At 47.8% G+C, this 17,402-nt stretch overlaps 1 protein-coding gene and 1 pseudogene across 1 annotated transcript; both read right to left on the reverse strand.

Moving 5' to 3' along the window:
- Positions 1-1,010: 1,010 nt before the first annotated feature.
- On the reverse strand, positions 1,011-3,086 carry LOC121463910 (annotated as a pseudogene).
- On the reverse strand, positions 3,083-17,154 carry Mefv (MEFV innate immuity regulator, pyrin). The gene is made up of 11 exons (XM_041676594.1): positions 16,878-17,154; positions 14,467-15,330; positions 12,617-12,963; positions 12,159-12,254; positions 10,026-10,256; positions 9,582-9,604; positions 7,943-8,058; positions 7,485-7,772; positions 7,106-7,138; positions 3,474-3,687; positions 3,083-3,341 (listed from the first exon to the last, which is right to left on the reverse strand). The coding sequence occupies exons 1-11, from the start codon at positions 17,152-17,154 to the stop codon at positions 3,083-3,085; spliced, it is 2,748 nt and encodes a 915-aa protein (XP_041532528.1).
- Between the last annotated feature and the right edge of the window lie 248 nt (positions 17,155-17,402).

A 17,402-nucleotide genomic window follows, 5' to 3' on the forward strand; every position in this document is an offset into this window, starting at 1 on the left:
ACTGCTGAGAGCAGAGGAAAACAAGTTGTTTACAGGAAATTCAGGGTCCAGTGGTCTGCAGTCCCCAACACTCACACATTCTTCTTGAGAGTGACATTTATTCAAAGCCTCAAAGGCCATCTGTGCCTGAAAGAACAAGAGGCCCTATCTTTTTAGGAACAGATTCCTTGGCAGCTCGGCTGCTTAAGGAAGACTTGGACCCAATTAAGGGAAAGAATGGCGAATAGACCTGTAAACCCCATTCAGGGGCAACACAGACAGGACAGCCAGGCTGAGGAGACAGAAAAACAGAAGAGAATATTCACAGAGGCTTCCTTTAAAAAATGTATTCTATGCAGTTTGCCTGGAAAGGGAAGGCTGCAAGAGCAAAGAACGCAGTGCAGTCAGACAGGGCGTGGGAAACAAACCCACCCGAGAGTCAACTTTTTTTGATTTTCAGAAGTAGAATTTTATTGACTGTCAAATAGGATATGTCACATAAAAAATCAACTCTGTCAAACCCCTCCATTTCATTCATTTAGTGTTCACACAAAACAAGCCCCCACATGTTTTAATGCTTAAAATGAAATTATTTCACATCAAATATTAACCTCTGACAAAATTTCCATTTTAAGTCCATGGTCTGTAACATGGATGGTCCTGTTTGTTGTTGGGGTTTTTGTCCGGCTTGGTACCCTACAACTGTTTAGCCCCAAAGAAAATCACACATAGGTCTCCATAAATTATAAGCTGATTAGCCCATTAGCTCTAGCTTCTCACTGGCTAACTCTCACATCTTTTTTTTTTTTGGTTCCCCATCGGGGAATCGAACCCCGGTCTCCCTAACTCTCACATCATGATGAACCCATTTTTCTGATCTATGTTAGCCATGTGGCTCAGTACCTTTTTCAGTGGGGCAGATCACATCCTGCTGCTTCGGTGATCTGGGCAGGAGAGGGGGGGAATCAACTTCCTCCTTTCCAGAATTCTCCTGTTCTCATTACATCATTTCTACTTCCTGTCTGGTTTTCCCGCCTATATTTCCTGCCTGGCCAATCAGCGTTTATTTAAAATATGATTGACAGATTACAGACAATTCTCCCACATCAACGGTCCAGGTTTGCAGATACATTAGTATAGCAGCCCCCACCCCTCATGCACACTGTATATTTAGATGCTGATTTGTAGACAGAGCATTTTTCTGAGAAGCCGCGAAGATGCAAGGGGGGGGGGCTTTTCCATGGGGTTCAGCCAATGTGCCATAAAGCCAAAGGTTCCAAAAAGGAAGAACCACACTTCCCATGTAACAGGTTGTCTGGAGAAGAAACACAACTCATGCCATTATGTTGGTAATCTCTGAGATCCCCAAAATCCCAAGAGTTTCTCATTTTTAGAATTAATTCAGTCTTTCGGTTCTCCTTCCAGTAAGCGGCTCCCTGGGAGAGCAGGTTAGGAAGTTGTCTTTCCTCTCTGGTGCCACTAATAATTGGTAAAAGAACCCGCTATTGAGTTCTGACTGTGCGATGTACCCATGAGCCTAGCAGGTCACCTACAGATGATGGGCATTTTCACAGCTCCTGTGCTGTGATGAGCTCCTGATCACACAAGCTGGTTTGTATGGTGACCCTGACACAGGAAATATTTCTCACCGAGTTACAGATCTCAGCTCCTAGACCTTAGGATGGACTTCTAGTACTAAAACACAATCTTTCCTGGACTTCTAGATCCATATACATGAATTTTCTTGGGTCATGGCTTCCCAACTAACTTCCACATCATTCTTTCCTGTTCCCTGAGAACTTAAATTACTGAAGAAGAAAAACAAAAGCAGAGTAAAATAACTGCAGGAAAGACTACCCAGAGCTACTCAAAATTCTCTCAGGAAGCTCTAAGCTGGGGGGTGTGGTGTGTGTAACTTTATTTCCTGTATAGTGTGTGATGGATCCCAACAAGTTCTTGAAGAACAGGAGAATATGCCATGCCCAAGTCAACCGAAAGCCTTCCACCACAAGCATTTCAAAGGAACGTGAGAAGGACAACATTTCTGTTTCAACAGAAGTAGATTATCTAAGAGTACGTACACTTGAAAGTTTAAATGTGTACAAATTCAGAGGTTTAGAAATCATTGAAAACCACAGACAGGGTTTAGGGAGCAGATGGTTGGGCCCTTCCTTCTCACTTAATCCATGTCTGGTTTTGCACTCCTCACAGGTAAGCAGGCAGTGCCTGTTATGACCGGGCTGACAGTACCACGGAGCTGATCCTCCTCGAAGGAATGGAATTTTCTCTTGCACACTCTTAGGTAGGAAGCCTTCTCAAGGCCAAATCCCAAGATACCAGCCAGTGCAACTTTAGGTAATGATCCAAATTTTGGATTCCACCTTGGTGGAAAAGTCTCTAGGTGACAAGCATGCTTATAAGAGAAAATGGCAGAGCCCTTTTCCAGAAACTTTCTTCTTGACACTCTCAGATAATCTTGGCAATCTCTCCTCTGTGGATGTGCACTTTTGACTTTGGGCAAAACAACAGGCTCTGCTTGCTAAATGGTGGCAAGTGGGGATCTTTCTCTTGGCTTCCATGAGTGGACACCGAGGCCATGATGACTCTGTCCTTTCTTCGATGCCTGTTGAATGCTCTGAATTCTCCTTGGTCTGATGACTTTCTGCGCGATCTTCCTTTTCTTCCCTCTTTCCTCCTTCTTTCTGCTCTCGCTCCGCCCCACACCTCTGCGTGTCACTAGCTCAAGTGCAGCCCGCACTTGCAGTCTCTTTTTCAATCAGTTGGTGACACGGGAAGGGAGAATCCAGCCCTTTCTAGAAGGCCCCATTTCACAGTCTAGAGTCAACTTTAAACCACAGGTACACTGCTTGTTTCTGCTGGGCTCTTTCTCTGGGAAGAAGCTTCACTAAAGCATGAGTTTCCAGTGAGAAACAAAGCTGTAGTTAGTGAAAACTCAGGTGATTCTGTCCACTGTTCAGCCTACGGCCAACCGTGGCCCTCTTTGGGGGAGCACGTAGTACCCTAACCGCTCTAGCAACTCAGTTAGGGATAATGCTCACCGCCCCAACCTGGCTGTCCAAACCGCCCCCTGCCTTCGGCACGCTCAGTCGTCCCCTGCGCTAAGATCTGGGTTCTGGAAATGACCCAGAAAGCCAGGCGCGAGAGGCTGATCTCTCGCCTCGTCCTTTTGAGTGTCCTCAAAGACTGTCAGCAACCTTTGGGAATTTGCCGCTTTCCGCGGAGAGGACATTAATACCCAGTTCCATCTGGGAGGCCGGATACTTCCGCCTCTGTGGGACCACTTCCGGCGAACCACTTCCGGTGTGGAAGCTTGGTCGGCCCGATCGAAGGAGCACTCTGTGCTTTAAAAGGGAGAAGGCTGATTGATGGAGTTTAGGGCCCAAGGGAGGCCCGGCAGGCGGGAAGGACTTTCTGTGGCACACTGCGGAGCCAGAAGCAGGAAGCTACCTCTGGCCCTCCCTGGCATGCCCCACCTCCCCCGTGATCGGCTAATCCTGTGCTCGCTGGGAAATGTAGTTCGCTCCGAACTGTAACCCGGAGACCGCCTGGTGGCCGGGAGGGCGGGCGGGCGACGAGCGGCGGTCCTGCGGGAAGTTGGCCTCTCGTGCTCGGCCTCGGTTTCCTTTGCACGCGCCATGGGTATGTTCGGTGCTGGTGTCCGCTCTTCCGTGAGGTTCTCCGCGGAACCTGCGGGTTGAGCTGCGCGTAGGTCCCAGTTTACTAACCTCTACATTGTCATATTTTTAAAAGAGAGTTTCCATTTCCCTGTTTTTTGTTTTTTGTTTGTTTTTTGTTTTTTGGTTTGTTTTTTTTTTTTTGGCCTCTCACTGACTTGCGATCCTTTCTGACCTGGAACTCGTGGTGGTCTCCTGCCTCAGCCTCCTGAGTGCAAAGAAAACAAGTGTGACCCACCAACCCTAGCTCTTTCTTCATTCTTTCCGAACTCAGTTTATTCCTAGTGAAGTACTGGTTAGGTTTAGTACAATCCGTGGACACAGATTCCCCTATTCCTGGTGTGGCGTTGGAATCCACTGGGAGAAACCAAAGACTTAGGTTCAATTCAAATTAAATGAATTTATTCTTACTGCTAGAAGGACGGCCACTTTAGAGTTACGTGCGGAATGGGATTAAGGTGGGGTTTTAGGGCAGACATCACAAAGGTGTGCGTCACAGATACCCACGGAATCCACAGCTGGGCAGGAAAACTCTTCTACTTCCCTCAGTTGTTTGTTCCGTTCCCACTGTCTAGTAATAAAGAGCTCATTTCGTCGCTTTCCCATAGAGATAAACAGTGTTTGCAGCAGAAAAGACAGCCGTTAAGACCCCACAGTTAATACCCCGCAGCCCATTATCCTAGGCTTATTTCACCTGAAGGCCACTAGAATCTCCCAGGCGCCCCAGAACCTTTAAGGGATGCGGGCTCCATATTAAGTCTCTTTAGTCACAGGGTACCTGTGTAAATTACTCAGGTCTGAGCACTCCAATGACTGGGATAGAACAGTTCATTTCTGGGCAGGCAAAGGCATAGTGTCATCAGGTCAGGGCTGAAGGAAATGACAGCCTCTAGTAGGATGTCGAAGTTTTTTCTTTTTAAGCATGCCAACACCATCAGCAGCTGACTCACTTAACCATGGCTTAAAATAGAGTATGAAAACTGGCAACAACAACTTTTGGGAGGTATCTGCTTACATTTTATTATACAAAACTTAAATGAGCAAACAATAGGAAACATGTGCGTGTGTTGTTATTGTTTAAAAAAAGCTAGACATAATCCCAATGCTGGGGGAGGGCAGAGATGGCGGAGTCCCTGCGGCTTACAGGCCAGCCATCCTGCTTAACTTAGCCAGGTTCAGGCCAATGAGAGACCCTGCGCTAAAAAACAGAAAAGAAACAAACAGAAAAAACGGCGTCTGAGGAGTGAGCTGAGGTTGATCTCTGCTCTGCAGGTGCCTTATACATGCATTACACATACATGTACAGCCATCATGCAGACAGGCACACCATACACATTCATGCAAACACACACACACAAACGCACACACGCAAAAGAGTGATATTGTTATCTAGTAAAACGTACAGCCTACCTTCAAAGCTGTGGTTAAATCACATGTTAATGTAGTACAATATAATACAGCCAATAAATAGAATAAATTAAAAAGGCAAGTTACAATACAGCATTGATAATGATAAGAATAGCAGCGGTCTGCCTGAAAGGAAGCTGATGCATAATTCCCTTCAGGGATGAGATTTAGAATATAAGAGTCTCACGGCCATGATCAGACCCTGAGATGGAGGGAGAGCATTGGCCATACAATGCATGATATGGAGAGACGAATGTGGTGGAGCCTTTAAAGATGGCACCTTCAAAACCCAGAGAGCAAGAACTGAGCTGGGCAGTGGTGGTGGCACACCTTTAATCCCAGCACTCGGGAGGCAGAGGCAGGTGGATCTCTGTGAGTCTGAGACCAGCATGGTCTATAGAACAAGTTCCAGGACAGCCAGGGCTACTTAGAGAAACCCTGTCTCAGAAAAACCAAAATGAGAAAAGAGTGAGAACCAAAGACATAGGAAGAGTGTATGTGCCTCTTGGAGTCTGTGTAGATTTAGTTTCTGGAGGCTTTCTGTGTCCTTGAGACTAGGGCAGACAGGGCAGCCCCGAGGAGGGAAAGTGAAGTGGAATCTTGTGTCCCGAGTATGTCTGAGAGTACTGACTCATGCAGGATTTCCCAACAGCCATGCACTTCCTCTTCTGAACGTCATTGCATGTCGTTTCTGTGTGTGCCGTCTTCACCTTTGCTCGATAGTGTTGGAGTATCTCTGCGAGTTTTTGGTATGCTTCTTGCCCACTCTGAAGGTTTCAACTCACAAGCTGTGTGCTCGGTCAAGGGCCAAGCCTCCAGGCATGATTGAGAGAAGGCATCTTGATGAGGCTGATTGACTGGGGAATACCCTTCCTGTAACCTGTGTGGCAACCTGCCCTAGAGTTGTGTCCTGGACTGCATAACAAAGGAGGAAGATGGGCTTTCAAAGTTCGTCACTCTCTGCCTCTTGACGGAAGCAATGTGACTATCTGCCTCTAGTTCCTGCCACTGTAACTGACTTGCCATGATGTACTAAACTCTTGAACTATGAATCAGAATAAAGGCTTTCTATCCAAGTTGCTCTTGACGGGGCATTTATTACAGCACCAGAGGTACTAACTAATACAGGCCCCATCATTATTTTCTTTCTTTTTGTATGAATGCTGGGCTACAGTCAGAATAACCTGAAATCCAACAGGCTAGACCCAAACTCACAGGTGCCACCCTGCCTCAGCCTCCCAGGCTGTTAGGATTGTAGGCATGCACCACCACATCCAGCCAAATGTTATTTTCTTGTTTATTGCATCCCTTATATCAGCTGATACCTTGTTACTGACTGCTGAGTCCACGAAAGCAAGACAGAAGACCAGGGGCCAGAATGGAGGGACAGTGTGAAGTCTCTGGTCTGACTGAATCAGAAGAGCCATGTTCTTCCCTTCATCCTGTGCCCCAGGTTGAAGGGAACTGGAGGAGGAGAAGCTGGTGAACGGTAGGTGTGGGATCTGGCTGCCATGCTCTACAGGGAATGTCCTAGCTGTGTGCCCCATTCACAGTAGGGAGAGAAGTGGATTCCTGTTGCTTTGCCACCATTGTCACCCAGTAGCCATTCTCTGCAGAGTTGTATTTCCCTGCTTGCTGCTGCTTTCCATGCTCCCAGGACCCGCAGTCTTGTCTCAAACTCCACTTCCGAGTGATGGCAGCTGGAGTCAAAGCTAAGCGTATCCAGGATGATGATGGGACTTTAGAATCTTTGGGGACTGTCAGGCAGCAGGTATGACTTGTTTCCAAATCTCACACTCTTCCTGTCAGAGAAGTTGAGGCGGCGGTGAGCAGTTGCTAGGTCAGAATCCCAGAAACCACAGGAAGAGTAAGACCACCTAACTGGGCTGGGGATCTGTGGGAACCTTCTCCCAAGGTTCTCTCCGTCTAAGGAAGAGGGTTTTCACTGAGATTGTGGGAAGGGATAGGCACATACAGGGACCCAATATATCAAGGCTACCACTTGCCTTGATCTAGGCACTTACCGGCACGTTCCTGAGCACCAATCACTTCTGGAACTACAGGGGGGAAAAGAAGGAATAAAGAAAGTTCTGAGCATGCTGTTCAGGGGGTCTGACTTATACTATCCCACACGGAAAGGCAGGATTCTCCTGCTTAGGGCTCTACATCCTATGTTAGTTATAACCAGGCCCCCCCCCCCCCCAGGCACCCTAGAGAATGAAGAGGTTAATTCAGTGAACAAGGCACACACAGAGGGCCCAAGCAGAGCTGTGGGGGCCTTTTATGACCTGTCTGGTGCCTTTGTTCGAAGTGTTTCCCCCCTCTTCTGAATAGTTCCCCCAAAGCAACAGATAAAGGACAATTATAGAAGTTCTTAGTTAGCTTACATTTCCACCACCGTACTTACAAATAAAGGCTTCCATTTCAGGAAAGATCGGGTTTTTCGTTTGTTGGTCTCCTGTAGCTCAGGCGGGCTTTGAGCTTGCTGGGGCAGAAGGTCATCCTGAGATCCTGCTCCTCCAGCTTCCACTTCTGGGTACAGTACTATATCATAGTCCTGTGTGTTTCCAGCATCCCACTTTATGTAAGCGCTGGGCATCGAACCCTGGGTCCGTGGCATGCTAGGCTGGTGCCCTCCGCATTTTGCTACAGCCACACCATCGAATGTCTCCATCTCAGAGCGCAGTGTTTCTGAAATGGAGGAAAGGGAACAGGGAGCCTGGGTTAGCAGAATGAGTTAGACCAGAAAGAAGCTAGAGGCAGGGTCATCAGACTTTGTAGGTGGCGAAGGGAATGGACAGGCAGCGTGGATCCAGGGAGAAGGTGGACAGCGCCTGTCATCTTCCTCCGAGCTTGCTCACCTGAGAAGTTCTGCATACTCTTCTCCACAAACTTTGATTTCTGGTAGAGCAGGTGGATTTTTTCTTTGACTTCTGGAGGAGTGGCCAGTGACTCAGAGACAGTCACCATCTTGGCCCTAGCGATAAGAGATTGTCGGCCAGAGAAGACAAGAGCAAGATGTAGCCCGAGTCCCCATGAGGTGACAGTGAGATCATCCACACTAAACACACCCATCCCAGTTTGGGCGACTCAAGGAAATCTTCCCTAGCCTCAAATTCTGACGCTGGTCCTCACCTTCAGCTGCAGACCAGCATCTCTGAGCCACTGTTACAAAAATCACAATGTGTTTAAGTAACAGCCTTAAACTTGAGCTGCCCTCACTAGCAGAATTCTCTATGCCAAGTTAATTATACGCCTCTACTATTTCTATGGAAAGGAAAACGGAAAGAAACGGAATGCCACTTCACACCTATTAGAACAGCCAGCAGTGAAAAATGATAGCAGGGAATTTCAGGTTGATGGCGAGATGTGGAGAAATTAGCACTGTCAATGGGAATGGGAAATGATGCTTCTACTGCGGGAAAAAGGATGCAGATTCCTTACAGATTTTAGATAGATGGACATGAAGTGATTCCACTTGTAAGTGTAATATTAATATCTGAGAAAGTGAAAGCAGCATCTCAAGTAGTGCTTGTGTATCCGTGTCCAAATACCAGTCCCGGTAGCCCAGAGGTAGAGACGGTCTAAATGTCCATCCGTGAATGAATGTGGTGTCTGCATACAGGGAGTGCCACTTGGCAGTTCAAACCGGTGGAATTCTGACACATGCCACAACATGAACAGTGAAAGCGTTATTCTGAATGAAAGTGAGCCAAAGCTAAAGGAAAACTTTGTATAATTCTGCTAAAATGTAGAATTTAGAACAGCCAGACTAACAAACAGGAAAAACAGAATGGTGGTTGTCAGGCAATAGGAGAGAGAGGATGAGAAATGAGTGTTTTACAGTGCGGAGTTCCTGTGTGGAAGAGGAAAAGGTTCTAGAGGTGGAGGGGTAACAGGTTCACACTAATGTGAATGTATTAACATCAGAGCATGCAAACAGAAAATAGCTGAAAGTTTATGTTATACATATTTTACTGGAAAGATAATTTTTAAAAACACTAATGTCCAAGTTGCAGCCCCAAGATTGAGACTTAATTGGTACAACTGTGGCTTAGACACCAGCATTTTGTAAAGCTCCCAAAGTAACTATGAGATGTAGCCTTTTTATCTCATTTCTCTCTTCTCCCTGCCTGCTGGACTTAGCCCACCTCCAAACTGATCCCCAAGGCCCCCCAAAAGTGCTTGAGGCCAGAGGCAGTTCTTCAGGGAACACTGTCCTAAAGCAAATGGCATGGAATGCATTTGAGAGGGCACAAACCACTGTCTGTGTCCTGCAGGACTGGGACAAACCCCTTCTCAGTGTTCTGCCCATGCCCTCCCCGCTCCCACCCGGCCAAACTCCCTTCCTGTTCTTCCCATAAAGATCCAGAAAGGATGGTCTCAGGAAGCTTCAGGAGACAGGAGTGCTGAGTTATAGACCCAGGTCTTTCCTAGGACTGTCCCATCCAAATGCTTCCTGTAAGACACCCAGGGGGACACCATGGGACATCTCTGTACCTGTGCAATGTGACTCCAATGTCCTAGGAGAGAAAAGAGGGAAGCTCTCCATTACTTGTCTCTAAGAGTCTGTAACTCCCAGGCTGCAAGCTGCTCCCTGGCCTTTCAAGGGCTCCCAGTCCTAGGGTACCAGGAAATAGGAGCCTCCCTCCTTTATTATATTCTGTTCAAAGGGCAGAAGCCTTGTCAGAGCTCACGGTTCAACTGCACTGCAGTTCTTCTGGTCTTTTCTAGGTGTTGCCAGGGGCATCTTAGATACTGAGATGTTCTGGGCTCCCAAGAGACTTTATCAAAGAGTCACGAGCCCCAAAGACACCACAGTCATTGAAACTAAATCCCATTCCAGGCCTCCATGGCCTTACTTCCTGCCTTGGCAGTGACAAGAGCCTAAATTATCCCACTGGGCACAGCAGGCAGGGGAAGGCTAGGCATGCTTGCACTCACCTGCATGAGCTTCCATTCTGGCTGGTCTTGCTTGGCCTCCAGTTCTCCAATCAGTTTATCTAAGAGGGCAATGTCTCGGGAAACCTGGGTGTCATGCGTCTCTCGGACCTTGCCAATGGCCTGGCCCAGCTCCTGCAGCCAGGCCACAAAGAGTTGCTCTTGCTGCTCCAGGAACTGGTATAGCTTCTCCAGCTGATAGGAAGCCCTTTGCTGCTGGATTTCGGTTTCTTTCTGGGGAACACAGGATTGGGAGATGTGTGATGTGTGCTGTGGGCAGATAGTACGTAGGGATGCCCTTAAAACCCACCTCTCAGAGGTGGGAGAGAGGCAGACTTGCTCAGTGTGAAGTTTAAATGAGAATAGCCCCCTCCCCATAGGCTCATATATTTGAATGTTTGGTCCAAAGTTGGTGGAACTGCTTGGGAAGGATTAGGAGGTGTGTTCTTGGGAGGAGGTGTGTCACTGAGTTTGAGGTTTCAAAAGCCCACACCATTCCCCGTTAGCTCTTGTTCTTTCCTATGGACCAAAATGTATGCTCTCAGATACTGCTTCAGCATCGTGCCTACCTGCCTGCTGCCGCGTTCCCAGCATGACGGCCATGGACTCTAACCCTCTAGAACTGTGAGCCGAGTAAATGCTTTCTTTATAAGTTACCTTGCTCACAGTGGGTCTTTGCCGCAATTGTTTTTTTTTATGTGAACAAATGCTTTGCCTGGATGCATGTATGTGTACCACATGTGTGCCTGGTGCCCTCGGAAGTCAAAAGAGGACTTCAGACCCCCTAGAACTGGAGTTAAGGATGGCCGTGAGCCACTATGTAAGTATTATGAATTGAACTTGGGTCCTCAGCCAGAATAACAAATGCTCTTGACTGCGGAGCCATCTCTCCAGCCTCCATCTTCAGAGCAATTTAAATGTAACTAAGATTCTAGTCTCTTGGACACCTGGGCTCCAGAATCGGGAGGAATCTGTATGGAATTTTCCAGAACAGACTAACATAAGAGGGACTAGCTCCTGGGGAAATCTGTTGAATATGGTGCTAGGTTCAATGGTCCCCCCCCACAATTTCCATGTTGAAGTCTAGTACTTCAGAATATGATCCTAGCTGGAGGTAGGACATTTGCAGATGTATTTAGTTAAGCTGGGGGCATTCTTTGGGGCTGTGTGCTGCACACCTTTAATCCCAGGACTTGGGAGGTAGAGGCAGGTGGATCTCTGAGTTCAAGGCCAGTCTGGTCTTTAGAGAGAGTAAGTACCAGGACAGCCAGGGCTACTCAGCCAGAAACCATGTCTTGAAAAACCAGAGGAAAAAAATGAGATCATTCTAGTAGGTTAACCTCCAGGAGAATATAGTGAGATCTAGTCTCAAAAAGACAAAAAGGGGGGGTTGCTTGGGCGTTTATCTCAAGGATAAAACCCCTTCCTAGAAAATACAAAGTCCTAGATCCTATCCCTAGAACTGGGGGGGGGGGAGTCAATATAGTTTTTTATAAAATTTATAAAAACTTCTATTATTATTATCTCTACCATTCTAAGACAGTATCTCGTTATGTAGAACTGGTGGCCTAGAAGTTGTTCTATGGACCAGGTTGGACTCAAACCTGTGGCAGTTTTCCTGCCTTTTCCTCCTGAGTGCTAGGATTACAAATGTGTGCCAACCAGATTTTTTTGGTATATGTGGGAGTCTAATGTAGCCCAGGTTGGTTGTCATAGTAATGATGAGCTTGACTTTATCCTCTGGCCTCTACCTTCCAAACGCTGAGGTCATCCGTGTGTGCACACATCCTGGGGATGCACTCGGGGCCTCGGCGATTATGTTTCTGTGCTTCTGCTCCACCAACGAGCTGCAGCTCCCACGCCAACAGCAATTATATAACAACACAGAGAATGTTCTGACGTGACAACCTCTAGTTTCTCTAAGCCATCTAGCTGTCCTTGGAGGTGACACGGAGCTACAAGAATGAATGAGCTGTCCTAAGCTCTCCCTACCATCACCACTGAGACTGGGGAACAGGTGACCATCTGCTGCCCTGTGACTCAGGGCGGAGCCTCGGGAGCTTTTGCACCTTTGCATGTACTCCCCTCCTTTCTCCTGCAGGTGTGAAGGGGCAAGGGCTGGCTGCCGGGCCTCACCAGGAAGTTCTCTGTCTTCTTGTCTCCCTGTAGTCTGTGTTGCTCCACACATCCCCTCAGCTCCCTCAGCAGCTCCAGCTGCTTCTGGATTTGCTCCTGGAGAAGAATATTGGTTTAGATGCTTACGTTTGATCCCTGCCATTTTAGCTCATACCAATCCTAGAGGGAAGGATCGGCTTCTGGAAGCAGAGCTGGGGTGCTGCAACTGAGAGCAAAAGGGGAGCTCTAGGAAAGAAATGGGGTGAATCCACCGCCAAGAGATTCCCTGGATCCATATTCAAAACTAGAACCCTTAGATTTCTGAACAATATTAATGATTAGTTCCTTCTTTGCTGTCCTGGTTTGTCTTGTGTTTTTACCGGTGAGCCCAGGAGTCCTGACTAATGCAATCACATCCCAGAGGGCTTGGATGAAGAACACAAGCCGAGGTGAACAGCCATGTGGGAGTGAGCACCTACCTTATACTCCAGTGCAGCCTCCTCAATGGGACGCACTCGATGGCCTTGATGCTCCTGACTCAGCCTGCAGATGAGGCAGATGGGCTCCCTGTGGTCCTCGCAGAAGAGCAGCTGCACCTGCTTCATGTGACGTGGGCACTGCGGTAGGGACTGGGGGCTCTGGTCTCCACAGTACTTTCCTGCAAGTGAGCTTTGGCACTGGACGCATATGGATGAGCATCTGTCTGGGGTCTTGGGATCCCCAGGAGCAATGGAGCCGCTGAAGGAACTCTGCACACAGGTACCACCGTGCGGGTCTCCTTCCCGGGTGTGGCAAAGAGGACATGCAGCCTTGTCCTGGGACCTTCCTGGAGACACAGCAGTGGAAAAATCTCCTCAATGGCAAATCTAAGATAGTTACAAGACAGCAATTGTTCATAGAGCACCTCCAACCTCAGTTAGAACTGGCTACTTCCCAGAACTCTCTTGTCTGACTTGTATCCAAACGAGGCTATACAAACAGGCCACTAAGGCTGAGAGCTTTTCCTGAGAGTTTTTCCTTTGATTTCCCCTTGTGCAGGCACAGATCTAGCGGCTCATTTAAAAGAAAGCAAAACATGCCGACAGCATCTGCTTTCCTATTTCAAACCACAACAACTGGCCTACAACTCAAGCAAGAGCTCCTGGAGATGGTCAGTGTGTGATCATTCATGAACAGGTCCCCGCTCCCAGCAGAAAGTCTTGTCAGAGAGCACAGCAAGCATCTTTAATGTGTGTGTTGGGCGAATCCTCTACTCCCATTCAAGAAATAAAAGCAAAGAAAGGGGCTTTCTAAAGCTAAAGGGTGAATCTCACAGTGAAGATGCAAGAGCTAGGAAAGCTCTTCTCAAGGCTACAGGCAGTGCTTCTATACACCAGAAATGACAGGAGACACAAGAACACACATCAGCTCTTCCTCCCTGGCCCAGTTCCCATAGGAACCATTCTTGTGACAGAATCAGTTGTTTGCCAATATAGCTGCTCCTCTGCCTCACTCCAAACTCAAATTCTCAGCTTCCCGTGCAGTTAGCAGAAGCCATTTGATGAAATTCTAGTCAAAGGGAAGTGAGAGCAAATAACTTCTAGAAGCCTTTAGAAACCTCCCCATCGTGATGTCTCCTCCATACTCCCTTCCCCGCATCACGATGTCCCGTCCCCCCTCCCCCCCGTGCTCTTGAGTGGAGCCAGAGTGTCACTCTGAGGCTGTGAATTTCAGGAGTAAACACTTGAAGCAGAAAAACAGCTCAGCAGAAGTTCGGTTGTGGTCACTCAAGTGACCACATTGTGTGGAAGAGGAACAAGCTTCCGGATTGTTCATCTAAGCTTCTGGTTTCTGTTTCTCACAGACAAATATGATCCTGATGACTAATTTCCCAGTAGGTTTTTGGTCTACATCTTCCTCCTGCTCAGAGAAAGGTGATTAGCCAAATCTCTGCCCCAAGACTTACACTGTGGGAAAGGAATATTCTAACCCATTCTTTTTGGATTTTTTTTTTTTGAGACAGGGTTTCTCTGTAGCTTTGGAGCCTGTCCTGGAACTAGCTCTTGTAGAGCAGGCTGGCCTCAAACTCTCAGAGATTCCCCCTGCCTCTGCCTCCCAAGTGCTGGGATTAAAGGCAGGTGCCACCAACACCTGGCTCTTTTTAGATTCCTAACCTCGCTTGTGGCTCTATACAAGAACTTCTGAGAGCTCAGGCGCTAACTGAAATTCGATGCAACTCTTTGTGCAAGATGTATAAATACACATTTTCTGGGCCTGCATCACATTTGCAGAGGGACCCTGGAGGCAACCAGGTATCCCAGCAACGTAATTCTGGAGGGAGGGAGGGTACCTTTACAAGCTGTGGGTCCTGAGGGTGCCGGGTCTTCTGGAGTTTGGGCTGCGTTTTCCCATACTGACAAAGGCATTTCTGAATTGCAGGACTCACAGAATGAACTGCCAGCCGTCTTCCCCGAACTCTCCGGGGTCTCTGGTCTTTCAGTTTCATTTTCCTTCAAGGACATAGTGCGTTTCTTCTCTCCAGTCAACGATGTTTTGGAAGGGATGTTCTTGAGTGTTTCTTCGTTGGGGACCATGGAAGGTTCTGGATTTCCTGAGTTCCTTTCTAGAACTGCAGTAGTCTCTTCATTCAGGACCGCTACCTTCATGGGACCAGGGGACGAGTGTGGATTCAAAGTCATTGTTTCCTCTGGAGCCAGAAGAGCTTCTGGACCTGGGGGTTCTCCTTTGCTTGAATAAGTGGTCATCTCAAGACTTCTGGGTCGCTGCTTTCCTGAAGGCAGATACGCTTCAGCTTTCTTGCTTTCTCTCCTCCCGGGGCTACTGTTGTAGAGTCCCTGCAGCCTTCCTGCAGAGCTCGCATTCCTGCGGAGCTGGGCTTTTGCCTCGCTGTCTTTGTTCCCTGGGCACTGGGTGGTGCCCGGGCCTTTTCTATAGAGTGGTGCTGCACTCTTGGCCCCTGGCTTGGTCTGTGAGTCCAGGCTCTCAGGACCCCTCTGATCCTTCCTCTTGACCTGAGACTTCTTCTGGGACCCCTTCTCTGCTTCAGACTGGCTGGGTGGCAGGTTCTGTGATCCGTCACCACTCGGCCTGGTCCCATCACCTTCCAGAACATCTGGCGCTTTCACATTCTTGGGCTTAGTGTCTCCAGAAGACTGAGCAGAACCACCAGGTCTATTTTCTTCTGTTAAATGTTCTAGAAAGACAGATAGAAGCTCAAGGCTAAGGCGGGGAAGGAAGAGACACTCTCCCCAGAAGCTACTAAAGGGAAAAGCACAGAACATTCTAGACAACAGCAGAACCACACACAGAACTATAAAATACAAAGTAAATAAAAGCCATCTTATTGTTTTGGGTGAATACATGACTATAGATGTGGAAATTGATTTATAAAACAAAAAAACAAAAAAAAAAGTTAGAGCAGACCAACTCAGTGAGTACAAGCTCGATGACCTGAGCTTGACCTCCAGAACCCACAGCGGGAGAGGAGAGAAGCAATTCTTTCAGGTTGTTCTTGGACCTTCATATGTGTGCCATAGCATGTTGACACTCACTTATGTATGCAGACAGACACCAATACATATACAAAATACAATTAAAATAAAGATTAATATAGGGGGCCAGAGAGAGAGATGGCTCAGCAGTTAAGAGCAATGGGGCCTCTTCTAGAGCACCCAGATGCAGTTCCCAGTATTCACATGGTGGCTCACAACAGTCAGGAATTCCAGTTCCAGGGAACGTGGCGCTCTCTTCTGGCCTTTGTGGAACCAGGCATGCAAATAGTGCGCACACTTGCAGACAAAACACCCATGCACATAAAACTAGTGAACTGCAGCAGGGACTTAGAAATGACTGATTTTCATTCATTCCACCCCTGAAGGAAATCCCAGGTCACAAAGATAAGTCCAGAAGGCACTTGAAAACAAGTGTGAATGGGTATGGTGGTGCGCACCTTTAATCTCAGCACTCTAGACACAGGGGCAGGCCAGCCTGCTCTACATAGTGAGGCCCTTTCCTAAAACCATACCCCCAAAAAGAATGGAAACAAAAACAGCAAGCAAACTTGCCTGCACTTTTGTTTAAAATTACAGAAAAGGCTTAATTCCAAAGTCTACCTAATGAAGATAATCTGTATTAGCTACCTATGCTTTAATCTGAAGAAACCTTTTATTGAAAGTAAAGAATGTTTAAATATGCTTGTAAAATATGCTAACGAAGAATTCTGAACTGAAATTAGGTGGTTATTGAGATTTTCAGCTATGTTAGTATGGTTGGATTTTCAGCCCTTTCTGTTTGTCTGGGCGTGTGTATTAATTGAAAAATGGAGTAAAGAATTGTCTAGGGGCCGGGCGGTGGTGGCGCATGCCTTTAATCCCAGCACTCGGGAGGCAGAGGCAGGCGGATCTCTGTGAGTTCGAGACCAGCCCAGTCTACAAGAGCTAGTTCCAGGACAGGCTCCAAAACCACAGAGAAACCCTGTCTCGAAAAAACCAAAAAAAAAAAAAAAAAAAAAAAAAAACAAACCCAAGAATTGTCTAGGAATGGATGGCCCACTGTTGAATATCAGTTTTTATTTTTTAAAGTCTTTAGGCACCTAGGGGAGCTTCAGCAAGAAGGCCAGGATGTGCGGGATTTACACAGCAGTGGACAGGGGCTTCCCAGCCACAAAGCTGAAAAGCTTGGGTCTGAGCATCGCTTCTCTCCTCTAACAGAAGCCGGCTGGGAAGGGACTTAGCTACTTACCTGGGCCCGTGGCTTTGCGAAGCTCCTCGGCTAGTTGGCGCTGGTTGGTGGCTTTCAGTATCTGCAGGGTCAGCCTTACGGCATACTTCTCCCCGTAGTAGGTGAGCAGCAGGCTGGCCAGCTTTACCGGCCTGGCCATCTGCAGAAGGCCCCGGGGGATCCGGGAGTGGCCCTTCTCCAGGCTGGTGTTCTGCAACTTGAACTTGAACTTCTCGAAGTCATAGGGCAGCAGCTCCTCCAGGGTGTTCAGCAGATGATCACCAGGGGTCTTGGCCATGGTGCTGGCCAGAATGGACTGCAGTCAGCTGCGTGGCTTCTGGCGGAAGATAAAGACCTCTTTCCTGGGACTTCAGAACAAGTAAGAAATGGCTTGTGAAATGACGGAAAAGGCACAGGAAACACCGTAGGTTTTGGTGGGAACTGAAAGTCACGATGAGGGCGTGTCCAGGGTCCTTCCCGCAGCATCTTTTCTTTGAAGACTTCAGAGAATTTCCAGTGGGGAGGGCTCTGCTTTGCCAGCCTACG

This window comes from Microtus oregoni, unplaced genomic scaffold (genome assembly GCF_018167655.1).
Source record: "Microtus oregoni isolate MIOR12 unplaced genomic scaffold, Mior012 000027F_ref0000203, whole genome shotgun sequence".
Classification (NCBI taxonomy): Eukaryota; Metazoa; Chordata; class Mammalia; order Rodentia; family Cricetidae; genus Microtus; species Microtus oregoni.